General features: G+C 49.6%; 2 protein-coding genes and 1 long non-coding RNA gene across 9 annotated transcripts in view; 2 read left to right on the forward strand and 1 right to left on the reverse strand.

Moving 5' to 3' along the window:
* Positions 1-579: 579 nt before the first annotated feature.
* On the forward strand, positions 580-8,398 carry ATP6V1G1 (ATPase H+ transporting V1 subunit G1). The gene is made up of 3 exons (XM_045882995.3): positions 580-783; positions 4,556-4,656; positions 7,606-8,398. Exons 1-3 carry the CDS (start codon positions 702-704, stop codon positions 7,777-7,779), a joined length of 357 nt encoding a protein of 118 aa, XP_045738951.1. The 5' UTR covers positions 580-701; the 3' UTR covers positions 7,780-8,398.
* Positions 8,399-13,349: 4,951 nt separating this feature from the next.
* On the reverse strand, positions 13,350-15,159 carry LOC135362685 (uncharacterized). Its single transcript, XR_010407646.1, has 3 exons — positions 14,407-15,159; positions 13,654-13,793; positions 13,350-13,560 (listed from the first exon to the last, which is right to left on the reverse strand). It is a non-coding gene; the product is annotated as an uncharacterized LOC135362685 (long non-coding RNA).
* A 106-nt stretch (positions 15,160-15,265) lies between these two features.
* TMEM268 (transmembrane protein 268) overlaps positions 15,266-23,004 on the forward strand; it is a 97,793-nt gene continuing 90,054 nt past the window's right edge. For 3 of the 7 annotated variants that reach the window (XM_064579240.1, XM_045882997.3, XM_054509374.2), the window contains exons 1-2: positions 15,266-15,484; positions 20,600-20,787. In XM_064579240.1, coding sequence (XP_064435310.1) covers positions 15,402-15,484; positions 20,600-20,787 — 271 coding nt within the window. In that variant the 5' untranslated portion in view covers positions 15,266-15,401. Of the gene's footprint in view, positions 15,485-16,284; positions 16,395-16,479; positions 16,500-16,902; positions 17,001-20,599; positions 20,788-23,004 lie in introns of those variants that run through there. The other 4 variants (XM_045883001.3, XM_045882999.3, XM_064579241.1 and 1 more) reach the window with 4 other exon arrangements.

The raw sequence follows: 23,004 nt of genomic DNA on the forward strand, positions 1-23,004 counted from the left end.
ATTTTATTTATTTATTTGACAGAAAGAGACACAGCGAGAGAGGGAACACAAGCAGGGGGAGCGGGAGAAGGAGAAGCAGGCTTCCCGCTGAGCAGGGAGCCTGATGCGGGGCTCGATCCCAGGACCCTGGGATCATGACCTGAGCCGAAGGCAGACGCTTAACGACTGAGCCACCCAGGCGCCCCTCTAACGTGCCTCTTAATCTATTTAAGCGCCAAGGAACATTCCAGAAAGGGGGGGAGAGAGAGACAGAGACAGAGACAGAGAGAGACAGAGAGAGTAAAACAGAGAGCAAAAGAGGGGAAGCTATTTGTGTTTTGGCCCGATTCCTTCTCTCCCGACCTTAACGCGGTCATGTTGCGAAGTGACGGATTACAGCAATAGCGACGAGGCAGCGCGGCGAAGACCCAGCCATTCAAGGAGGATGAGGCTGAGTGGGGGAGGGGTGGAAGACAGGCGATTGATCCTGCACAGGCGCAGCCGCGACGCTCTGCCCTTCCTTCCCCGCCCCGCCCCTTCCCGCTCGAGTCACTAGACGCCGAGCGCAATCAGCTGACGCGGCGCTGCGGTCGTCACGTGACGGCGGGCGGGGCGCCGGCGCAGGGCGCAGGCGCAGGTCCTAGGCGGCTGGGTCAGCTGACCCGAGGGACCCGCTCAAACCGTTTTAGGCCCCTTCCCTCGGCCTCAGAGTCGCCGCCGCCATGGCCAGCCAGTCGCAGGGCATCCAGCAGCTGCTGCAGGCCGAGAAGCGGGCCGCCGAGAAGGTGTCGGAGGCCCGCAAGCGTGAGTTTCGGGGTGGGGCGACCAGGCGTGGCGCGGGTGCAGAGGTCGCGGCCAGGCCGCGGGAGGTGGTAGGTGGATGAGGCCCAAAACCCTGCGGCGTGGAGGGGTGGGGACAGTCGCGGAAGCTTGTGTGTCTCGAAGCCGTCAGGATCTGAGGCTCCGGAAGGCTTGTAGGTCGGCTGGAAGCTGCGATGTGGGGCAGTAGACAGGGCGAGGAAACAATAGGTGGATGACCTTCTTGGGGTCCGGGAGGCGCGTGAAATGGGCTGTTCCAACGGGACTCGTCGTCTTTCCCCGTCACTTGCTCCTTTGTGTTGCTCTGTCTCAGTGGACAGAGCTACCATCCACGCTGTTGCTCAGGCTAGAAACAGAGCCCTCTCTGCCACGTCTCCTCTTGTCCGCCACGTTTAGTCAGTCGCGAAGATGTTTATTATGGTTCTTCACTTTTCCCCACCCCTACAGCTAGCGTCTTAGTCCGGGACACTAGATTTTCTGAGGCTCTGGTACCAGCCTGATTCGTTAATTTCTTAAAAAGAAAAAAAATTTTTTAATGTGGTTAATATGTGCCAGACGCCTTGCCCGGTGCACCAGTGTCTCCATCAACACGGTATTCAGAGTCCCAGTGAAGGAAGCAGATACTGGGTGGGTTCGTTGCAGGTGACATGAAAGCTAAAGTTGAGAAATGTAAGGCTGCTCAAGAACTTCACAGGTGGATCTAATCTAGACTGGTGAGTGGGAGAGGGCCTCGGCCTCCTTCAAGTCCATTCTCCTCACTGCAGTCAGAGCCCTCCCTGGGATGCAAATAGGACTTCCCCACCACCTTTACAGTTACCAGACGTTGAGTGCCTGCAGAATAAAGCCCAGATTGCTTCATAGGGTGTATACTGGCCGTGTTTTTTGGTCCGGGTCTAGCTTTCTTCCCTTACCTCATTTTTAGGTTCTCTCCTCCAGGCATCCTGAACCACTGTGATGCCTTATTTCACCTGCAAGCCTTTGCACAGCTCTCTTCTCTGCTTGGAAGTCCTTTTTCCTAGTTTCCGATCTCTTTTCTCTAACACTTAGTCGTCCTCCAGATCTCAAAATGTAGGCAGCAGTTCTTCCAGGAAGCCTTCCCTGCCTTGTCCTCTCAGGCTAGGCCAGGAGTCTTTCCTAAGAGCTTATTTCTGTCATCGCTGTGCAATAACTTGTTTCTTTATATGGCACAGTCACTAGACTAAGCTCCTGGATTACAGGGACTGTGTGTAATTCAGCTGTATGTATTCATTTTCCCATCTGGTGAGATAGGTATTTCTATCCCTATCATACAGATGGGTGAAATGAGACTTAGAGAAATGATTTGACCATACCCTGGGAAGCAGCATAGTGGCCTAGAGGCCTCTTTTCCCATGCGAGGGGATAAAATAGCAAGAACTATTAACTCTTAATGATTCCTTGGTGTGTCTCCTGTTATGACTTACACTTTTATCCCACACAGAAGTAGATTGCAAGCATGGCTCTTGTACTTTCTGGATTAAGGAGCTGTGTGATAGGAAAAGCTTTCTTTGAGGGAGCTGGAGATGGGAACAAGCCTTTTATTCTTGCTCTGGTGACTGGAAAGTTCTGTGTTCTTCATAGACTATTTCTCATCACGCTCTTGATAAAGTATTTCCAGAATGACTTTTCAGAGTTTGTCCTGTGATGGCTCATTAGTAACAGAAGTTGTGTCTGTTGGGAAGCATGTGAGATTATTTGGGGGAGGTGCAGGAACAAATACTTGGAATATGGTAAGAATAATTCTGAATGTCTAGGAGGTAGGGATCACGTTTTACATTTTTATCTCCTCAAGCTTGGTGCAGGGTCTTGTACATCTCAGATAGCTGTTAGATATTTACTGAATGAATCTGTTTTAAAGGAGTGAGTTAATGGCTAGTATACATCTCAGAATTTGCAGTAATTAGGAACAGAAGTATTGACAAGAACTACAATTTGAAAAGAATCACTGCCTTTGTTTGATCTGTAGTGATGGTTAACTTGCCCAGTTAGGAATTGGGAAGAGGCAGTGCATGGTGTGACAAAATGGTCCAGCCTAAATTTTTCATGAAATCATTGCTTTGGACCATAAAACTTAATCGTGTTACGGTTTATTTCACTGGAGTAAAACAAAATATTAGCTCCCTGAAAAATAAGGTTTAAAAGAAACATGATTTACTGTTCAAATATTTACTTTTGGTTTTCAGAGAAGCCTATCAGAATTGAACTTTGAAGATACCGGACGGGCAGAGAGTGGTTTTATCTTTTTTTTTTTTTTTTTTTTAAGATTTTATTTATTTATTTGACAGAGAGAGAGAGCGTGAGAGAGGGAACACAAGCAGGGGGAGTGGGAGAGGGAGAAGCAGGCTTCCCGTGGAGCAGGGAGCCCGATGTGGGACTCGATCCCAGGGCCCTGGGATCAGGACCTGAGCCGAAGGCAGACGCTTAACGACTGAGCCACCCAGGCGCCCCGAGAGTGGTTTTATCTTAAGAGCTGTGGGAATTGGGAGTGACGAGGAGAGTGGTATTGTGAAATTATGTGGAGCTAGTATAATGTTTGAGCCATAGATGTTATTTGTAGATTGTTGGTTTGGAAAAGATCTTTGGTTCTGAAATATGGCTTTGAATGTAGACGATGAGGAGGATGGCATGTGGAGGACAGGAGTAGAAGTAGGCTCACGTGGACAGCAGTAGGCCCTAAGTAAGACTGGAGTAAACTACACTTGCAGAAATAGTCTCTGGGTGCTTAGATCTGTTGATTGTTTTACCAGAAACATCACGGAGTGTTGATGTTGTGGGGTCAGTATACATCCAGAATCGTGTTCTTCATTAGGAGATGGGAGGTTAAATTCAGTTTCATTCGTCCACATGGGTTGAGTGGGATTTGGGAAATTGACATACAGTGATGTCTAACAAAGCTTACTTTTAGATACAGGATGTCTTATGTTCTAAATTAAATAAATGCCCAGGTTGATCATCTAAGACTCCCCCCCCCCCCCCCCCCATTTTGGGTATCTGAGAAGTTTGATCAGTGAGCAAAGATTCAAAGCAAAGAATATATGCTATTTGGTCTTGTGGTCTGTTTTCATACAGGCTCTGATGGCATCTAGAGAATTTTTTAAGCTGTTTATTCTCTTCAAGAAACCAGAGCACCTGTGTCTCCTCACTCCTTAGATGCTTGTGCAGTCTTAACCATCCAGTGCTCCCCATTTAGGATTCCTTCCAAGAATCACTTTCATTACTTATTTCCTTGTGCACAAGCATGGTTTTTAGTTTCCAGTATTACATCAGATGTTTCATTAGTTACATTTTAGGTTAATGCCCCTTGGGGGCATATTAGTGTCCTTGCTCAGCTTCGAAGCAGAGCTCCAGTTGTAATCAGCGGGATACTTAGGTGTTTACTTCTTGGGAAAGGAAGAGTTCCCCAGAAGGCTAATGTCCCCCATTTTGTCTTGGTTCTTAGTAGTGGAGATTGAGAGAATATTCTGACACATTCCAGAATTTTTTCCGTCATTTACAGTCTGTAATTATGGAAGATGGTCCTTTTTACCTTATCACTTCCTAGTTAAGTGCAGCCCAGAGGAGGCAAGAATCTATACTGTCAGTTAGCTCTGAATTCCCTCTTTCCTATGCATGTCTCTTGGGACTGTACCTTTAAAACTTTATTACTTGTTTACTGTTAGAATTTACCATCTCAGTCTCTGCTTCCTCTTCTCCTTGTCTTTTAACCACTTCTTGATGAAGCTTTTTCCTTTGAAAACAGGAAAGAACCGGAGGCTGAAGCAGGCCAAAGAAGAAGCTCAGGCTGAAATTGAACAATACCGCCTGCAAAGAGAGAAGGAGTTCAAGGCCAAGGAAGCTGCGGTGGGCCTGGTTTATATTCATTACTGCTTTAGTTTCCTGAGGCTTTCCTCTTCTCCCCTTTTCCCCAGGTTCTCAAAATATCCAGCAGAGCTCGGAGATTGTGATTCTGGTTGAAATTTGAAATTTTGGCTATTGGATGTCCAGGCTGAGTCTCCTAGGTGATCAGTTTTTAACTAACTTTGAATCCTAGTCTTCATTTAGTCATTTCACAAATATCTATTGAACATGTTAACTTGTGCCAGATGTTAGAGAATTAGCTGTGAACCGAAATAGACATGGTCCCTGCCTCATGGAGCAAGTCATGGAGACCTATAGCTGTGAGAAGGGCTGTGGTGGTCATAACAGCCATCAGCTGGAGCCCACTCCGGTATGGTAGAGACACTTAGCAACAGTGTAGGCTGGGCTGCGCAGCAGAAGATGTGTGCAATAACAGTACAACAACAGATCACAAAGCAGGGAGAATTCTGGAAAGGGGAAAGGATGGAGGAGGGCTTCACAGAGGAAAGAAACTCTATCAGGACTCTTGGATACAGGTGACAAAACAATTCAAACTGGTTTTACACAAAATGGAATTTATTGGCTTATGTAATTAAAGACCCCGGTGAAAGGCTAACTTTATTTTGATCCAGGAGCTTCAGTAATGCCCTCAGGACATTATTTTCATCTCTCAACTCTGCCCTTGTCTTTGTGGGCTTCATTCTCAAGTTCTACCTTGTGGCCTTCACTGGTTCCAGGCACATGCCCTCCCAGGCCCAAGTCCAGCGATTAAAGGCACATGCCTCCATTGTTGCAGTAAGTCCAAAAGAGTCCTTCATCTTTTCACTGGACGGTCCCAGTGCTATTGAAACTTGAAACCTCTCTGACTCTTGAACTGGGGCAGATTGGTGCTGTCAGCTGTCAGACTGCCCACAAAAACAGTATGGAAGTCCTCTTGTCGGGGCAGCTGCCTCGGCTTATTTGTACGTCGATGCTGCAATTGCTTACAGAGGCAGGAGCAGTGCCATGCAAGCATGAGCTCTGGGGTTTCCTAGCAGTGGTCAGTTTGACCCCTTCAACTTAGACACAACTGACTGAGGCCTGGCATGTAGTTTATATTCACAGAACAGAGATAGTGTCCCGCTTCCCCTACCCCCCCACCCCCAGTAGGGTTATGGACCTTTAAGAATTAGCAGCTGAGCTAACTAATGTGAAATGCCCCTCTATTCTGCCAATATGAACAGTTACAGTAAAGTGTGAAGAGTCCTAAGTTTGAATTCAGGAAACGTGGGTTAGAATCTTTGCATGTTCACTTTGAGCTCTTTGTGCCTCGGTTTCCTCATCTGTGAGAAGGGGAGTGAAGGCCTCCGTACAGGTTATGGAGCAATAGGTGACATGTGAGAGAAGGCTTTCTCCTTGCGCGCCGTCGTGCGTGTAACAGCTAGGAAGGGATGTAGTTAATATAGTTCGGAAAGAGGCAAGAGCAGGTTAGAAGACAAAAAAGTTTTGTTGTCAAGAACCTGATAGGGAGACTTTCCTGAGCCATTTCCTCAAGCTCTGGGATGAGCCCTCCCCACCGCCATTCCTGCCGGGGGACCCCTCCTCTTGCTGTCGGTGCGTCAGCCGCGTGCAGGCACCGGCTCTCACATGGACACGCGTGTCTGCCCACGCAGGGGAACACCGTGCTCTGGGCTTCCTCCGGGAACCCGTCACCCCATCACTCCCTGCGCGGCCTCAGCGTTTGCACAGTGCCTGCCTGAGGTCCGAGCCATCCCCCCTCTCAGCGCCCCGGGCCAGCTGCTCCCCGGGGGGAGGCCCTGACCTCCGTTTTGCCTCTGGCTGGGTTGCCTTCCCTGGCCTGGTAAGTTCTGACAGTGCCTGCCTCTCTAGGGGCCTCCGAGGAAAGTAGTTTTACAGCTTTCTCCCTGTGTTACTGACTTGTTAATAAAGGGCTTGTAGTTATTTAAAAAAAACCAAAAAACAGCAACAACCTGATAGGTCTCATTCTAGCAAAGTAGGCATATACTTGACAGAAAGCCAGCCATACTGTGAAGACTAAGGATAAAAGAAAATTTATCTGTCAGTATGTGTTAAAATTGTGAATGGAGACTGAAAGGATAAGACATGAGTATGGTAAAGAATTCAAGCAGTAAAATGGGGCAACGATAAAGTTAGTCTCCCTCCCACCCAGTCCTACAGTCCTCCTCAGAAACCGTCACTATTAATAGTCTTTTGCATATTCTGCTAGAATATTTATATTTGAAAGAATAGATGTCATGTATCCGTACTACTGGGGAATCTACTGCTGAATGTAAGAGCTAGAACATGAAGCAGTAATGGTGAAACTGTGTGTACCTCCAAAATTGCATCCCCTTGTGTTTATTTTTTTTTAAGAGTTTTTTTTATATATATATACACCACGATTTATCTGTCCCTTCTAAAACCACACAAGGAAACACATTTACTAACCACACTGACACCATTTTGTATCTTGCTTTTTTTTCCCCCTTAAACTGCATATTATACAGTTCATTCCATCTTGCTGCACACGTCTACTTTTCTTTCTTATTATAGCTGAGAATGTTCTCTGGTATAGATGCACCATAATTTGTTTAACCAGTTGTCGGGTATTGGATCTTTGGGTTCATTCCAGTCTTTGGTTAAGACTATACATTAGACTCCGGAGAGTGTGAATATATTGCTCTCTGGGGTAATTTCTGAGTCGTGGAAATGCTGTGCAATTTACCTTTTGATAGATGGTTGAAGGTTGGCCACCAAAGTGATTGCCTCAGTTTTTGTTCCCATTAACGGGGAACACCACCTTCCCACATGCTCTTCAATCGTGAGGTTACATTGCCCGTTGCTGTTTATTTGTATTCACTGATGAGACTGGGTTTCTCCAGAACTAAGGAAGTTGTGCCAGCCAGAGCGCCGACCTGACCTTCCCTGTGTGTCCTTACCCCCCGACTCCAGGCTCTGGGATCCCATGGCAGCTGCAGCACCGAAGTGGAGAAGGAGACCCAGGAGAAGATGACCATCCTCCAGGCCTACTTCCAGCAGAACAGGGATGAAGTCCTGGATAACCTGCTGGCCTTTGTCTGTGACATCCGGCCAGAAATCCATGAAAACTACCGCATAAATGGATAGGGGAGGAAGGAGCAGCTCTGCGTGCAGATTGGCATGTTAGATGCCTTCATGGAATATGAAGCTTCAGCAAATCTTGAGTAGTTACATCCTTGTGAAAAGGCATTACATTATTTCTGTATATTATGTAGTAGGTCCCTTCACTTCTTAGAGAATAGCAAATCTAGCTTCTTTGTACAAACGTAGAGCTTATCCAAAGATTTTCTCCTTTTACCTCATATTTCTTAGAAATTAATGTGTATACGTTGTCTGTTTTCCTATGCCTTTTAGCTCAAGCAACATATGTATCAGTACTTTTTCTTTCTTAGATGTAGTGAAAAAAAAAAAAATTCTGTTTAAGAAAGACAGGGATTAAATATTTTTTTTCCCTAAAGCTTTCTTGAAGGTCAGGGGCTTTCTCTATGAAAAAGTAGTAAATAGTCACTGTAACTTGTGTGAAGCCGCAGCCGGCCTTAAGTCGTCCTTTCGGCTAAGGGTGGAACAGCGAATACCAGTATATATTGTTCGGGCTGCTCTTAGTTTCTCTTAATCAAAATTATTAGATGATAGAATTCAAGAACTTGTATACATGTTCTTACTTGGTGTACTGATAATCACTTGAAAGTAAAGACTTTGTCATGCATTTCCACGGCTCTGGTTCATCCTTTCTGATAATGCAGAGTGCACTCTGACCCAGATGTTCTGTAGAACTTCACTTGGGAAATTAAATTAGCACATGTAGCACATACACATTTGCACGCATACTCAGAAAATGTTTGTGGTATGTATCTTAGCAGGAAGGAAATCACTTGTGATTTCACCCAGCAACCGGTTCGAAAAACAGCATCCGACCAGTAGTAAGTCTGCAGTTTGCCTTTTCTCCAGAGCACCCTGGCCTGGGGCAGCCTTGGGCAAGTTATCAAGCATATTTCCTCCCTGGCGGGCTACATGATATGTATAATACCTATAGGAACTTCACACTAGCTCTTAGGAGTTAAATGCTCTGTGACTCTCTATTAGCCGAAAGTCTTTGGCTGCAAAAATAATTACTAGTAGATACAAACAGTTGAAAGAGAACACTGTGGGATTTCCTTGCTTGTTCTGAAAAAGTACGAGAACATTAGATGCCCTTTAAGAAAATCACATTTTATGAGACTCAGAATGGGTTGATTTTAGGCCATGTTTGTCTCTAGTTACTGTTCCTGTTTATAGTATGATTCCTCAAAAGAGTTCCATATGAGCTTTTCCAGTTTTGACTGTGAAAGCACTCCAGTCAGGCTTGCCACTACAATGAAAGCGAGTGTCAAGGTCAGCAATGATGACCAGATTGGGAGGTCCAATCTTCTTCCCCCTTGACCTTCAGTCCTGTTTGACAGGGTTGACCAGTTCTTCTTGAACCACTTTCTTAGCTTTATTCTGCAGTGATGTGTTACCTTGCGCCTCTGTCTCTTGCTTTAGTTCTAACTCCTCTTTTCCCAGGGATTTGTTCTTGGACTTCCGTATGCTCATTCCCTTGTTGAAACCCAGCTTCTCTTCATGGCTTTAAATAACCATCTCTGTTGAAGACCCAGGTTTATATCCAGCTTCTAACTATAGAACTGTCAATTGCTTATTTGCTGTTTTGGTTTGGATATCTAATAAACATCTCCACCTTAACGTGTTCCATCCTGTACCCGGTTTTGTTAGGACTTGACTCCTGGTGTTGCTGAGTGCAGCAAACTCCATCTCTCCTACTGCAAATACGGATTTCCCAAATTGGAGGACCATGAAGAAGCAACACCTGCGTTCACCACTTTAGATGCTGTATCTAACCTGTTTGCCACCAATGTTTTCATCCTGGGTTCATAGGGTTGTACTTACATACATTTCTGCCTGACTCTTCACTTCCAGCCAAGCAGCTGAATATTGGTACAGTTGAAGAAGCAACATAAGTACTTCAAAAGTGTGATCTAGGGTCAGTTGAGAGGAAAGATAAGATCTGAAAGGAGCTTGGTGATCTGGGAGAGAGGAACCTAAATAGTCTGAAGAGTGAATGGAATGTCACGTGAGTGGAGAGACTTGGCTGTGAAGGGTTTAAGGGAGGTGAGAACATGTTTAAATGTGGGGAGGGAAGGGAATAGAAGGAGCGAGATGGAGAAGGTCTTGTCTTCTGGGTGGAGTGAGATCCCTGAGGGGTCTGGAGGCCACAGGAGCTGGAGCACAGATGGGGGGATTAGTTCTAGCCTTTAAGCTTGATGGTGCTCAGGGAAGATGGGTGTTTGTGTCCTGCTAGGCCAGCTGAATCCATCTCTGGGAATGGGGCCAGGACTAAGATGTTTTAAAATCTCCCTTGGGGAGGGCCTTCCATTGTGGCCTGACATGAAAAACTAGCATCTGTTTGGTTCTTTGGCCACGAAGGCCCATGATGTTGGTTCTGACATGGAATGAACTCCAAGATACACATATATGTAGAACAGTGTGTGATTTGTTCCCATTGAGCATAAAAAAAGATATTCACATGGCTGTATGTGTATATACAGACGATAGAAGAAACTGGTGCTAGTCGTTACTCTCAGACGACAGGGTCTGCGACGGGAGGGTTTCTTTTTGTGCTCTTCATTTACAGGGTCCTTCGGCAGTGTCCCTGGCCTCTACCCACTGGGTGCCAGTAGAACCCCTTCAGCTGTGACAACCAAAAATACTTCCATTGTCAGGTGTCCCTGGGGGCCCAGACCATCCCCCAGTTAAGAACCACTGTCCTAAAGCAACTCAGAATTAAAAACAAAGTACCACCCGTGATTCCTGGAACATTCCAGGTACTCAGCAAATGTTTCCTAATTTTCCAAAACTTGTCCTTTTCCCCTCTTTATCCCTGATTGGCATGTCTAATACTAGCTGTTACTGGTCAGGATAGGATACACTGAAATCCCAGTGGCTTAATAAAAAGGTTTATTTCTTACAATGTTGGATACAAGTTTGGTGACTGCAGCGCAGCTGTCCTCCTGCGGTGTCAGTGACTCAGTTTACTTCCACTTTGCCGCTCTACCATCTTAGCACATGGTTTCCACGATGGCAGAGGCAGGGGAAGGAGAAGTTGGCAAACAGGCACCAGCTCTTACACGCTTCAGTCCGGAAATGACATGTGACACTTGTTTTCAGCCCATTGGCCAGCATGGGTCGCATGAGCCGACCTAGCTGCAAGGAGTCTAAGAAGGGAGAGCCCAGGGGCGCCTGGGCGGCTCAGTCGTTAAGCGTCTGCCTTCGGCTCAGGTCATAATCCCAGGGTCCTGGGATCGAGCCCAACATCGGGCTCCCTGCTCCGCGGGAAGCCTGCTTCTCCCTCTCCCGCTCCCCCTGCTTGTGTTCCCTCTCTCGCTGTGTCTCTCTCTGTCAAATAAATAAGATCTTTAAAAAAAAAAGGGAGAGCCCAGGGATATTTGGATATTCTGTGAGTAAAGAATGTCTGCTACGGTTGTTAACAGCTTTCGCCATGCTGGCTGATGTTCTGTGAACTGCACTGGTATTAACTAGTCCTCACAGCAACTTTATTCTGCAGGCTCTGAGGCAGAGCGGTTGCAAGGATGAACACCGCTGGAGCCTGAGACTGGCGGTCTAGCTCAGCATCTGTGCTTAACCACTGCCTGCACTCAGCACCGAGCAGATGGGTCGCCCCTTTTATGCTTCTCACCTAGGTGATCCTTTTCCCTTTATCTCTCACATCCTAGATCAATTGCTCCTCTGGGCAATTTCTTCTTTTTTTAAATTTTATTTTAAGTAGGCTCCCTGCCCAGCATGGGGCTTGAAATCACAACCCTGAGATCAAGAGATCATGCTCTACAAACTGAGCCAGCCAGGCGCCCCTCCTCCGGGCAATTTTGTGTCATGTGAACCCATTGTCTAGAGAGAAGGATGCCCTCAGCATTGCCCATTACAAGCACAGAAACTCTTTGGTCATTCTATTGGGTGCCATAGCTCAGACCTACTTAAGTTCTTGGTAGAAGGCATAAAATGGCTTCTAGAAAGTCACACCTTGTGTGTAGTATCTACAGATTCCCTGAAGATGTACCATTCCCACATTATGGGTGGAAAAAACCCCCGAGTTTCTGAAAGGTGAGGCCGTTTGTCAGAGGCCATACATGGAATCTGCGTGCTTCAAGTGAGGGAGCCTATGTTCCAGGCACTTAGGTAAACATACAACGGCTCTGCGCTTTAGGCGTGTGATCCCACTTCCAAGCATGGGGAAGCTGAGGCCCAGAGAGGCTTCTAGAATGCTCAAGTTGACAGAGCAAGGAAGTGACAGAGTGGGCATCAAGTCCAATCAGATCAGCCTGAAGGCTGCAAGGGAAAACCTTCCCTGCTCTGCCTCCAGGCTTTTTCCGAGGACTAGGGTGGGTGGAGTACCCAGCCTCCAGCCTCCTAAAGCTTCAAAGCCTGTAGCTAACATTCTTGGCACATTCGGTCTTCCCCGCCAGAAGACTGACGGTACCAGAAGTCAGTGGAAGCCTCTTGGTGAAAAGGACCTGCTCCGATGAGTCTGGCTTGCTCCTCTTCTGTCACCCTTTGTATTTTTTCTCTCCTTCAGGGATAGTCTGGCAGGTTTCAGAGTGTTTTTTCTCCTGTCAACTGGTCTCCTACCACTTCAGTGGCTCTGAAATTACCGAACGAGCTTCCCCACAAGGCAGGCTGTTCCAGTTTTGCTCCCTCCCACTTCCCTTCCCCTGTGTAGGCTGCTCTGAAGAGCAGGAGAGGTACAATCTTTACTGAAAGATTTCGCCAGTGGTTCTGGGAGAGGAAGCTGCCAGATCATGTCAACATCTATCATCTCAGGCTTTTAAAAAACTTCAAATGACACTGGCTGGTGGGTCAAATGTCAGCTCAAGGCCATAGCTCACTGTGTTTGGAGGGGATGAGTGAGGGGGATGGGTGGGTTTGGAGGGCCAGGGGCACACAGCCGCCCTTCTGCTCCTACTTGAAAGTAACTTACAAAGGGAATAGTGGCAGCATTCTGGAACCCGGGGCAGCAGCTGAAGATAAGATTATGGGAGAAGCCAGGCTGGTTGTTCCAAGAACACAACCGGGTTGGCTACCGTTGTGCGGTTTTCAAAGGTAAGAAAGACCAGAGGGTGGAGCTCACTAGTTAAAAGCCTGAGTACTTTCGATAGCTCCCCCCTCTCCCGACCAGATGTGAGCTCTCTTTCTCTTTTACCCTCTTTGTACCCGTCTGTGGCTCTTGCTTTCCTGTGCACGGCATAGAAACAGATGCCTGACACCCCAGGCCTTCCTGACAGGAATTCAGAATATTTCTCCTGGTTTTGACCCAGTTTCCTGACCAACAGCATGTGACTTGTCTTATTGCCTGCACACCTCCTGACAAGGACAGCTGTGTGTTTAGTTCTAAGCACCCACGTGCTGTTGACCTATATTGTGTAGATCTCGTAGTGAAGAGCTCACTGCGCATCGTGGCATCCAGGATTTCAAATCAACGTAATGGAGTCGTTAGCCAAGGAAAATTCTTTCAGGATGCTTTGGAAATAATTTTAAAAATAGCTCACATTTACTAACATCAGTTTTATATCAGGAAAAATTCCAGGCATTTTATATACACATCGAATTTTCCCACTGTCACTCTGAGGTAGGTATGATTATTCTCATTTACACATTAGGAAACTGAGGCGCGAATCGATAAAGTCACTTGCCCAAGGTCACAGAGCCGATCAGTGGCACAGTCTGGATTTGAACCCGGGTCTGTCTGGCTTCCCGACCTGAATCTCTGTGTGATGTAGTTCAAGCTGTTCAGGCCATGGCAACGTCTTAAGTGGTCTGTTTCTAAAAGAGTCAGGAAGTCAGTGAATCTAGAACAGGCAGACCAGTTTCAAAAACAAGATCTAATGCCTGTGCTTTGTTTTTTCACTTACTCACCTAGCGGTTCTGAGGCCCCCCATGTCCCATCTGCTGCCACACTTGAAGATCCTGCCAGGCTGGGAAGAACTTCATTCCTCCTCACTTCATCCAGGTTGGCAGAGAGTTGGCAGCCAGCCCTCAGACACGCGTCTGTAACCCTTGCAAACACGACAGGACAGATGGTGTAACTGCTGAGTAATAGTGGCTTTGGCTGGAGCTTATGGTTATTTGGATTTATCTGTAGCTGAAGGCCTGATGATTTCATTCACAGCTCTTCATTCACTACTTAAGATGCGTGGGGCAGATCCTGAGTGCAGGGGGCTGGGGGGGGGGGCTCTCGCCGGGGCCTGGGACAGGAACAGGTTCCCAGAAGAAGGGCCCTTTCACCTGAGACCTGAGAGTGGGTCCGTCAGTCAGGTGTTGAGGTGGAATGGGGTTTGGGGCTACTTTCCAGATGGAGAGGAATGGCAACTGCTGAGAACTGGAAGTGAGAAAGGGCATGGGGCTTAGGAGGAACTGAGAAGCGCTCTGTGTTCTTGGAACTTAGGGTTTTTTGGGGTTGGGGAGAGCAGGTAAACACGAGTCTGGGGTAGGCTGGGGTGGGGATGGGCTGGGGCTCACCACACAGAGCCTTGTGAATCCATCAAGATATTGCTACTGAAGCCTGCTCCCCAGAAAACTTGACTAGATTTTACTCACGTTTTCCTGGATTTTGTTCACCTTTATATGTGTGGGGCCCCTACTCCCTCATGCCCTGGTGCCAGGACTTACCGGGTGCTGAAGTTTCAGAGATGCAAGAGGAGCTTTGCCTGGCTGTCCAAGGATGCAGCTCACTTCCACCAAAGACTTCCCGTCATGCACTGCGTCCTCTGAGTCTTACCATCCCTCAGTTGAGCAGATATTGTTCCCTTCCATAAAGGAGGGAACCGGAGCTCAGAGGGGTGAGCCCACCAGTGCAAGTTCACGTGCCAGTTAGTGCTGGAGCCTGGACGGCCAGTTCCAAAGGCCCACGTCTACTGTGCTTCCCCAGCAAATGAGACGGATGTGTCCACACGGAAGTTCATGCTGGAGTGACACGCAGTGAGAATGCCGAGTCAAGGTCGCCTGGCAGAAGAGGCAGGAGTGGGCTATCTGGCCTCATGGCGGAGGTGGGCCTTGCTGGAGAGGCAGGATTTGGATGGGTGCTGACCGGGCCACACACCTGTCGAAAGATCTCCTTCAAGGTCCCATCGGCAGTTAGGAAAGCTCCAATACCCCACGGGGCTCTCGCTCCCATGCCCCCAAATCGTGTTTTAGGAAATTAGGCAAACTAAATAGGGATCTTGTGTATCGTGTTCACTGCTGCCCAGTACAATGCCTGGCACTTCTCAGGCACCCAGTGTCCCCTGTTGCCGAATAAATGAATGAACTTCATCTCTAGTTACCTACTGTCTGCATCCTCACTCGCCTGGGGAATGAGGGCACCTGGACAGCATCTGCTGCTCTGCTCCTCAATCACTGCTCCCCGCCCCCCAGGCACTTCACCTCTGCCTCTGGCTGGGCCACAGCCAACTAAGTCCTGTGGCCTCAGAGGCCCCCAGCAATTTGGCAACATCTGTTGCAATTAAAAATGCATCCATTCTGACTCAGCAAGTCCACTTGAAGAAACGCAGGCTGTGGCATGGAGGCAGCATGGTGGTTCTGACCATCCTAGCGAGGCCTAGGAGCCAGTGGGCCCCCGCAGGTGTCCTGGAAGGAAGGAGCCTTCCTACAATATTTGGAGGTTTATGGGCCCCGTAGAAGGGAGGCAGAGCCCAGGGTTCTGGCATGAGGTGAATGCCAGGGAACTCTCTATGGAAAAATACACAAGGTTAGTGTTTTCCCGGGGCGGGGGTGGAGGGGGGTACTTTTCACTGTGGACCCCTCTGAGTCCCAGGTGATACAGGTGGGGGAGGCAGCCGATGTGGAGGGAGCAGCTATCCTGTGTCTGGGGTTGTGAACACTTCATACAGACTGTCTCATTAGAGCTTTACACAGGCCCATGAAATGATTGTTGTGTCCAGAAAACGAAGACACCCAGAGGGGAACTGCTTGACCGGGGATGATCTAAAAAGCCGAGATAACTAGCTTGGAGCTCAGGTAGCCTGATCCTCCAACAGATGCTCTTCATCGTGATGCGCCCAGGATTTTTCATTCAAGAGCAAGCCCCTGAGACGTTTCTCGCCCCAGACCGCCTCATCCGCCGGGTGCCCCGCCCGTGTTAGACGGGCGGGAGACCCCAGATGCAGAGGCTCGGGAGGGGCGGCCCGGGTCCCCGCGGGCCCCAGAGGCGTGCACGTGGTCGGCGGGCGCGGAGGGCGCCCGGCTGATGCAAGGGAGCAGGCTTCCCGCTGGGCCCCAGGAGCCCGGCGGGCGGCCCCTCCCGGTGGGGTGACGGCGCGGGGCGGCCCGGCCGGGGGCGGGACCCGGGAGCGCGGCAGGCGGGGCGGGGCGCGGGCGCCGGAGGCTGCGGCGCGGAGCGGCTGCGGCGGCCCCGACCTTCCGCGTCCCGGGGCGGCGGCGGCGGCGGCGGCGGCGGCGGCGGCGGGCGGTGAGTGTGCGCGGCTCGGGGCGCGCGCCCGGTGGCTGCGCGGGCGCGGGCGGCTGCGAGCCCAGATTGGAGCGGCGGCGCGGCCGCCTGGGCGGCCCCTCCCGGCCTGGGGTCGGCGGCGCCGCGGCCGGGCCCTCGGTGCGCCTGGGGCCGCGATCCCGCGTGGGTCGGGCGTGGGAGCGGCTCTCGGGTGGGTCCTGGGGGCCCGGGGCCCGGGGCCGGGGGCGGGGATTTCCGGGGAGAAGGAGACTCCGGGCAGCAGGCCCCCGGACAGGACTTGAAGGCAGAGACTGGGGTGAGACAGCTGTCCAAGGCCAAGGCCAGGTGGGGTGGGACATCCCGGTCCGAAAGAACCCTCTATCGCTCAGACTCCGTCCTGGGCTGGCTGTTTGACCTTGGATAGTTCACTTTCATTTCTGGGTCTTAATTTCCTCATCTGCAAAATGGAGAGCTAGGACCTATTGTCTTTCAAGGCTTTTCCACCCTAAAACTTAAGTGTCAGGCCCTCTTATGGCCTTTTGTTGGGGTTTTCCAATTTAACAAAAACAAAACCTGATTTGTGAAAACTGTAAGCTGTTTCTCGCTCGCTCTCTCACACGTCCATCGCAGTGAGGCACACGGTTCCTGGGGAGACCGGGCATTCTGTCTCCAGAAATGGAGACCTTTGCTCAGGGGCTTAACGATATCTTCCTTTTCAGGGGCTCACCAGCTAATTAAGAAAGAAGCACGACTGGAAGTTCTGGTTAAAATGCAGAATCAGCAAAGGAAACTAAGGAAACCAGGGAGTGGATGACCAGTTAGTTGCAGGAGCCTCGGGGCTGTGTTCACTTGCTGGCTCCGTCTCCACCCTGGTGTCTGGCTCTGTCTCCCAAGTCCCCCTAGGGCTGGTGCAGGGCTGAGCACAATGGTGGGCTCAGGACACACTGGAAGGTGATGGGTCCACATCTGCCCAAGGCTGGTGTTGCCAACCCCCCTTCCACCCTCTGCAGCCTCCAGGTTGGACCAGGGGCTGCAGGGTGAGTGCAGAGGGCCGTCGCTGGGCCCATCCTGGCCTCTGGTCTGTACCTCTCTCTACTTGGCAGTCCTTCTCTCACCTCCACTTTTGCAAAGCCTTTCTCCCACATCAAGGTACTGCCCGCTCCCTCCGACTGCCTTGTTTGGTCATTGTCTCTTTTTTCTCTTTCTCTGAGTTCATCTTTCCCACCAGATGGGATCCCAGGCAGGGAGGGCTGACCAAGGACTTTAGATTTTATTTTTGGTGTTTGAGTTGAGAAAGCACAGGGCCTGACACTTCAAGGTTCTTAGGGAATGTTTGTGGAGTAAAAATAGTGACAGCTGTATTCCTTGGGCGATTCCTATTTGCCCAAGGATTTTTCATTCAAGAGCAAGCCCCTGAGACGTTTCTCGCCCCAGACCGCCTCATCCGCCGGGTGCCCCGCCCGTGTTAGACGTGAGTGCTCTGAGTGATGTACATGCGTGAACTCTTTTAGCCTCAGTTACGATATTATCACCCTTTACATGTAAAGAAACCGAGGCAGAGAGAGTTAAGTGACTTGCTCCAGGTGACACAGGTGGGAAATGGCAGGACTGGACTGGTACTTTTTAACCATTACTCCTTATTTCAGATGAATGAATGAATTCCGATTGAGACTTTGCAGGAGGCTAATTGGGCCAACTGGGGTGCTGGAATTTGTCCCCAAAGACACTAGTTGTGGGATTTTTGCAACCAAATGGAAACTTTCCGCAGGGGAAGGCTATCTGGGCAGCTCCAGCCTGGGGGTGGTCCCTCCTGCCTGGAGGAGGGGGTGTGGGCTCCTGGGTCCCACAGGCCTCTCTGACACACCAGTGCAGCTTCTCTGGCCTGCAGGCTGCTAGCTCTAACATCCCTGGGATGTCTGGGAAAAGTGAGTTTTCTTGTCTGGGAAATGGGCCCAAGGATTATATTTGCCTCGCGGGCCCTGGAGGTGAACAGAGGAGGCGGGGAAGGGCTTCTGAGATGGTTGAGATTGTCAAGTGCAGGGCCGACTTCCTCAGGCTGTTGTTGAGCTTTTATACCTCTTGAGGGGGGTGCAGGCTACGAGGAAGGAAGTAAGGGGTGGTGCAGTTGACTGGTTAATGTTCAGCAGTATTTGGGAATGCCTGCTGTGGGCAGGCCTCAGGCTAGGGGAAGGGGAAGATGGAATGTCAGAAACCAGCAGGAGTTTGCTGTGCAGGCACCCCGACCCACCCTTTTTTTTCTTTTCTTTTTTTAGGGTGGATTAAAGAACAGGCTCAGAGACCTGGGTCCGGAGGCTCAGGGCCTAGGAATTATGGGCTTGGACTCTGGAGCCAGATGGCCTGGGTTCCCCTCTTGGCCCTCTGGCTTCCAGCCACCCCACCGTGGGCAGGTTTCTTTACGTCTTTGCCTCTCCGTTTTCTCTCCTTCTGAGGCAAGAGGCCTGTTGGGTGAGCAGGGTACTGGACGTCAACCCTGTGTCTCCTTCCATTGTCCCTGGGGCATCTGTGCTAGGTGGGGTTCCCTGAAGCCATTTTATAGATGAGGACAGCAAGGCTCAGGGAGTGAAGTACCTTGCCACAGAGCATGTGACGGGGCTGAGCAGGGATTCAGAATCCAGGCTCTCTGGTGTTCAAGTCCTTGCTTTTTCATAACATTTTGTTGCTTTCTGGCCCCAGAGCCGGGTACAGGGCTGGTGTGTGATACTTGGTAGCCATCGGCTCATTTTTGTATATTCTTGGTTGGTGGAGGGGGCTCCCAAGTGATCTTCTGGAGCTTACCTCACAGCTGGCTCCAGGTGCCTGCAGCCTGATCCGTCACACAGGCTCCCCACTTAGAAAGCCACCCCCTCACCTGGTGGAATGCTCTGCTGTCACCGTCTTGAATTTCTTCGTCATTTTTGAACAAGGGACCCCCACATTTTCATTATGCACCGGGCCCCACAGATGATGCAGCCGGTCCTTTTTAAAAGACTGAGAGAAATGGAGGGCGGTGGGGGTATGGGAGTCAGGCTTGTTAGGGGACCTGCGCCATGGCGGTCAGCCCCCAGGCCAGCTTGGAACCAAGCAGACGTGGGCCAACCGGACGCTTGTTTTCAACCAGCATCAGGAACCATGGCAGCAAAACCCAGTTCTACTGGACTTTTCACCAAGCGGGTAGCCAGGCCAGTGTGTCATCCCAGGGACTCAGGCATGGTCTTCCTTGGCGATGGGTGATTTGTCAGGGCCCCAAGTGGACACATAACAGAAAGAATGAGTGTGCAGGCTCCAGCCAGAGAGTGTGGCGCCGGAGACTCTGCTTTGGCATCAAGAGAATCCCCATGAAGGACATTTCTGCTTTACGGACGAAAGTGTCTTAGGGTCATGATCTTGCCCACTGTGTTGTCACTGACCCAGCTCCCAGGGCTTTGGAAAAAGCATTTCTGAGACCTTTGGGAGCTAGGTGCCAGGAAGATGCATTGCTTTCCTCACTGTCCTGTTTCTGACCTCCTTGTAGATAACAGGAACTGCCTGCGACTGCTTCACCGGCAGTATTTCTCTTTTAGCTTTGGCCGCCGGGAAGCTCAAAACCAAATTGTTGGCTCAGGCATGGCAACCGTGCCAAACCCCGAAACAACAACAGTGAGAGCTGTATTTGTGGGGTGCCTCCTTTGTTCCAGATGCCCTTGTCTGTGCTTTATATAGATCCTGCCACCGATTCTTTTGTAGCAGCCTGGTGGGGAAGACACCACTGTTTGAGGATAGGGAGCTAAATCTCTTGGAGGCTAAAGCACTTGCCCAGGTTTATGTAACGAGTAGGTAGTAGAAGTGTTGTTTACAGTAATAGCTCATGTTCTTCAGCACAGACTTCCGCTGCTTCTGCTAGGGACTCTGATTGCCTGAATATCTGGGTATTTTTGTTCTTCGTGGTTGTTGTTATTACTCTTATTTTTTGTAATCTGTATTTCCCCCCATCCTGATTTTTTTTTTTTTTTCCATTTGTATTTTGTAATGTCTTCTGGGAAGCTATTTGAGATCCTTTGCATAAACAAGGCTTCCCATGATGGGTATACTGGTCCTGCGTCTGGTTGCCTGGGGTGCCTGGGCTGCTGTCAGTAAGGGAACAGAAATCCCAGATGCCTGGGAGCAGGGCCTGCTCACTTCTTGAGTTCCCGGTGAGTGCCTGGATGTGTCTGAGCTGGAGAAGACCCAAGACCAGAGGGAAGTTCTCAGTTCTCCCCTGGAGGAGGGTTTTATTTCTTCTTCACTCCTAAGAATGCCCCTCAGTATGACTGGAAAGAGCCAAGTCAGTAGAAGGACTCTCGGTGGCTCTCTCTGGCCTTGGGATGACTTTGGCCTTGGAGGAGCCAAGGAACCCAGCCTGCCCAGGCCTGAAGTTCTTTCTTGTGCTGTTTTCTGAAGGCAAGCGAAGCGGCATTGGCTGCTCCAGAATGAATCACAGCTCCAAGAAGGGGAAGTAGAGCCCAGCTGGCACTCGGCTATGGCCTGTGAACCACCAATGGGCCCCAGCGGGGCAGCCAGCCCACTGCCCACCTCCTCCCCGGGTTGGAGCGCCTTGCCTGGAGGGAGTCCTCCAGGCTGGGGGCAAGGTAAGGTCATGACTCTTTTTTCCCCCTTCCCCTCTCCCCAGGATGCGGAGCTGGACTCACATAGCACAATGGAAGGAGGGGGGGCGTGGAGGGCACAGAAGGGCCTTTATCTAGGGGTGGGCATTTTGGGATACATTTACAGTCCAGTCTGTCATTTCTATCCATTCTCTCTATCCCCATCTTGTAGACCAAGTCTCTGTCACCTTCTGCTTGGACCTCTGCCGCCCTATCTTCCTAGCTGAACTCTCCTCCTTGCCTCTTCCATTTATATGGCATGTAGGGAGAGCTTTTAAAAATGCAGAACAGACCATGTCACTTTCTGCTTCAGTGTTTCCCATGGGACTTAATGTGAAGATCTTTCCATCACCAGCTTGCAAGGCCTGCCTTAGTGGTTCCTGCTGCCCCTGTTCTCCGTTCCTGGCATGCTGTCCTGCCTCAGGGCCTTTGCATCTGCTGTTTCTTCTGCTTGTTATGCTCTTGCCTTGCCTTCTTACCTCTGATTAATTTCTAGTCCTGCTTCAGAGCTCAGTTCAGATATCCCTTCCGTGGGGAATCCTAAGTCAGGACTCCCTGATATATTCCTGCTTCTCCCCACAGCACTTATCCTAGTCTATAATTAAATAATGACCTGTGTCATAAAGTGATGAATGTCCAGCTTCCCCACTAGAATGTCAGCTCCATGAGGGCAGGGGCTCTGTGTTGCCTTGTTCATCCCTGCATCTGCAGTATCTAGCACAGGCTTGGCCCATAGTAGACACTTACTGAGTGAACAGAATGAATGGGCGGCTCGGGGTAGGCATTTTGAATTGTGGCTGGTTACTTAGATGATTTGAAACTTGACTATTACTAAACTAAAAGGGTTTCTTTTACTACTACTGGTATTGGGAAAGCAGTTTACACACTCACACACGCGCACATGCACACACACGTGTGCACGCACACGTACACACCATTAGAATAAAATGGGATGAAATAATTTTTCTTTAGAACTTTGAAGACATTGCCCCACTGGTTTTTGGCAAGCCAGTTCTTGCTCCTTTGTAGGAAATTGCTCCCTGCCACACACACACACACACACACACACACACACACACGCATACACACTTGTGTGCGTTCCCACTTCTTTGGTAGCTTTTCAAGCTCTTTTTCTTATCTAGTTGTAAAAAAAGTATCTCTAAGTGGAGACTTGCTGTTCCCACTCTAAGGAACAGATGAGAGAGATTATTGCCAAGAATCCAGGAACTTGGTTTGAAAGGCAAACAAAGACACCTCAAAAAATCTTGGCGTTGCTAGAGCAAAGCATTTTCCTCGGGGTGCAAAGAGCCAGTCTAGGGGAGCAGTTGATGTTCCGCAGGCCTGGTGCCCCGGTCCACGTGGGTCTTGTGTTCTGTGCCGTGAAATGCAGAGCTAATCTGTGGCCCCGCCTGGCCTGCCTGCCTGCCTTTTGGGCACTGCCTTGGCTCCAGCTGCTTCTCTTTCTTACTTTCATTTCCCCTGGTAGCTTTGGGCAGGCCTGTTTGCCTTTCAGAGGCTCTGTTCCCTTTTCCATGATAATGGTGTCCATCTCTGAGGGCTCTCAGAGGCTGAAATGCGATTGAGACCTTGAAGCCCAAGCTCCCTGCCTCATGCCTTGTGAGGGCTCAACACCTGGAAGCTAGTCTTATTTTACCTGATTCTGTCTTCTTTCTGCCTTTATTTTCTTCTTGTCCAGCTTCTCTCATTTGCTTATTTTTAAATCTAATTTTATCTTTTCCTGTTTTACTTTATGAAGTGACCTTAAATCCTTCCTGGAGCAGGTGTAGGAAGGTAAGAACAAATACGACTAAATCCATGCGCGTGGATTGCTTTATTGCAACTTTTGAGTCCTGACAAGCTTGCTTTTAAATTGGCAACAATAGTGGCTAGTTATGTTGTGCCAAGCCTTTATTTTCATCCTCTTATTTCTCTGTAAAGTCCTCTGTGGCGGATATGATCCCCCTCCAAGTGAGGAATCCGGCCAGGGATTCAGGTCACTTCTTCAAGGCTCCTCTGTGAGCGAGAGGCTGGGCTACACTTCGAATCCTGAAGCTCTCTAGCGTGTGCTTTCCCTGCCTTGCCACCTTGCCTCCATACCCCTCACCTCTTGCAAAGACCTTAAAAAAAAAAAAAAAAAAGAGGAAAGCAAATAAAGTTCTTTTTGGCAGGGGGTCGAATGCTCTGTCATTCGAGCTCATAGGC

This window comes from Mirounga angustirostris, unplaced genomic scaffold (genome assembly GCF_029215605.1).
Source record: "Mirounga angustirostris isolate CCGP_5_RB_7025 unplaced genomic scaffold, mMirAng1.0.hap1 SCAF_15, whole genome shotgun sequence".
Taxonomy (NCBI): domain Eukaryota; kingdom Metazoa; phylum Chordata; class Mammalia; order Carnivora; family Phocidae; genus Mirounga; species Mirounga angustirostris.

Coding starts and splice junctions, on each gene's coding strand:
- ATP6V1G1 (XM_045882995.3), top strand. CDS start 702: ATGGCCAGCCAGTCGCAGGGCATCCAGCAGCTGCTGCAGGCCGAGAAG. Junction 784..4,555: donor GGTGTCGGAGGCCCGCAAGC/GTGAGTTTCGGG, acceptor CTTTGAAAACAG/GAAAGAACCGGAGGCTGAAG. Junction 4,657..7,605: donor TCAAGGCCAAGGAAGCTGCG/GTGGGCCTGGTT, acceptor CCCCGACTCCAG/GCTCTGGGATCCCATGGCAG.